This window comes from Pundamilia nyererei, unplaced genomic scaffold, assembly GCF_000239375.1.
Source record: "Pundamilia nyererei isolate P.nyererei 1_Seehausen unplaced genomic scaffold, PunNye1.0 scaffold00176, whole genome shotgun sequence".
Classification (NCBI taxonomy): Eukaryota; Metazoa; Chordata; class Actinopteri; order Cichliformes; family Cichlidae; genus Pundamilia; species Pundamilia nyererei.
In genome coordinates this window covers 1,064,773-1,066,098 of record NW_005187577.1, presented here as the reverse complement: position 1 = coordinate 1,066,098, position 1,326 = coordinate 1,064,773, and the positions used below count along the sequence as shown (strand labels likewise).

Below are 1,326 nucleotides of genomic sequence, written 5' to 3'. Positions count from 1 at the left end.
CTCTGTGAGCATGTCCTAAACAGACCTCTTTACTTTATGTTATGTTTTCACAGCCTTACACGTACAAATAAAAAGATAGCAGTCAAAGCATTACTTCTGAGCTATGTGTGTGCTTTAGTTGGCATGCAGCGGATGAGACAGAAACTGGTTTAAATTCCTCTCGTTTCTTGCATCAAAGCTCAGCATGTTTCTGTCTCCTCCACAGATGAAGAGACGGGTCTGGAGGTGCATCAGGTGACTCGCCCTCCGGGCTTCAACGCCAATCGGCGCCGCAGCAGAGCTGTGCTCTATCACCTGTCAGGACACCTGCAGAAACAAGACAAGAGCAAGCTCAAGATCAACAATGTGAGTTTCTCTGCTTTTATATTTACAGCTACATCTACATGACTGAGGTTTCTCTGTGTGGTTAACATCTTTCTGCAGCAACCCATGAAGCTGCCACGCCAGCGTCGGGAGTTTCCTTACATGTGAAACAAGCTGCACACTAACAAAGTCAAGAACTTTTAGTTAATGTATTTCTTTTTTTCCATTAACCATGTCTGCTGTGGAGGTCCCAGAATGAGGACAACGCTGTAATGCTCATTAAACAGCATATAGCTCTGACTGTATGTCTACCTTTGCTTACGTCAAATGTTTTTGTTACATGTCAGTTTTATGTGAGTTATTCCAGTCTGTTCAATCAGCGATGTGGACACAGTGAAGTGTGGAGCTGTTGCTGACTAATTCGAGGAGGTTTTTTTGGATAAAGATCAAGCGTAGGGCTTGGGTGGGTTAGCAGTATTTCCACTATGTTTACGTGAGAAGCATTAAATTTAGGAATGTAAATTCACTGGCTGCAGGCTAAGTTTGTGGCCAGGAATATTCTTTTCATATTAGAATAAAAACGAAACATGTTTGGATGCCAGAGGAAGTGTTATTGTATGCCAGGCTGGCTCCAGACTGCCTCTCATTCAGTCATTAGCTTCACACTTGGGACTTTGGCACTGGTGATGACACTGAAGTGACAGAGTTAAAATCATGAGTTTACTTTATTCATGCAAAACTTTTAATTCACATACATGTTATGCAGCCATGAAAAGATTCTCCAAAGACTGGAGATGGGAGAAAAAAAAGGTTATTGCCTCATTATGATGAAAGGCAGTCAGTTTAATTGCTCCCCTAGTTGCAACAGCAGTCCCTGAACTAAACAACGGGGAAGCCACTGATAGCATAGTAGCTTGTATTATTTGCCTTAGCATGAGTTCAGACTGAAAAAGAGTTGAGCATTAAAGCAGTGCACCCGGCTGTTGGTGCAGGTGTGTGGTTTAAAGTAACAGAGACAACACA

At 42.5% G+C, this 1,326-nt stretch overlaps 1 protein-coding gene across 1 annotated transcript in view; it reads left to right on the top strand.

Annotated features, from left to right (window-relative positions):
• The window catches only part of kcnh3 (potassium voltage-gated channel, subfamily H (eag-related), member 3), a 77,359-nt gene that overhangs the window by 38,708 nt on the left and 37,325 nt on the right, over positions 1 to 1,326 (top strand). Inside the window, exon 4 of the mRNA XM_013914169.1 lies at positions 206 to 345. Within this exon, the coding sequence (XP_013769623.1) occupies positions 206 to 345 (140 nt within the window). The remainder of the gene's footprint in view (positions 1 to 205; positions 346 to 1,326) is intronic.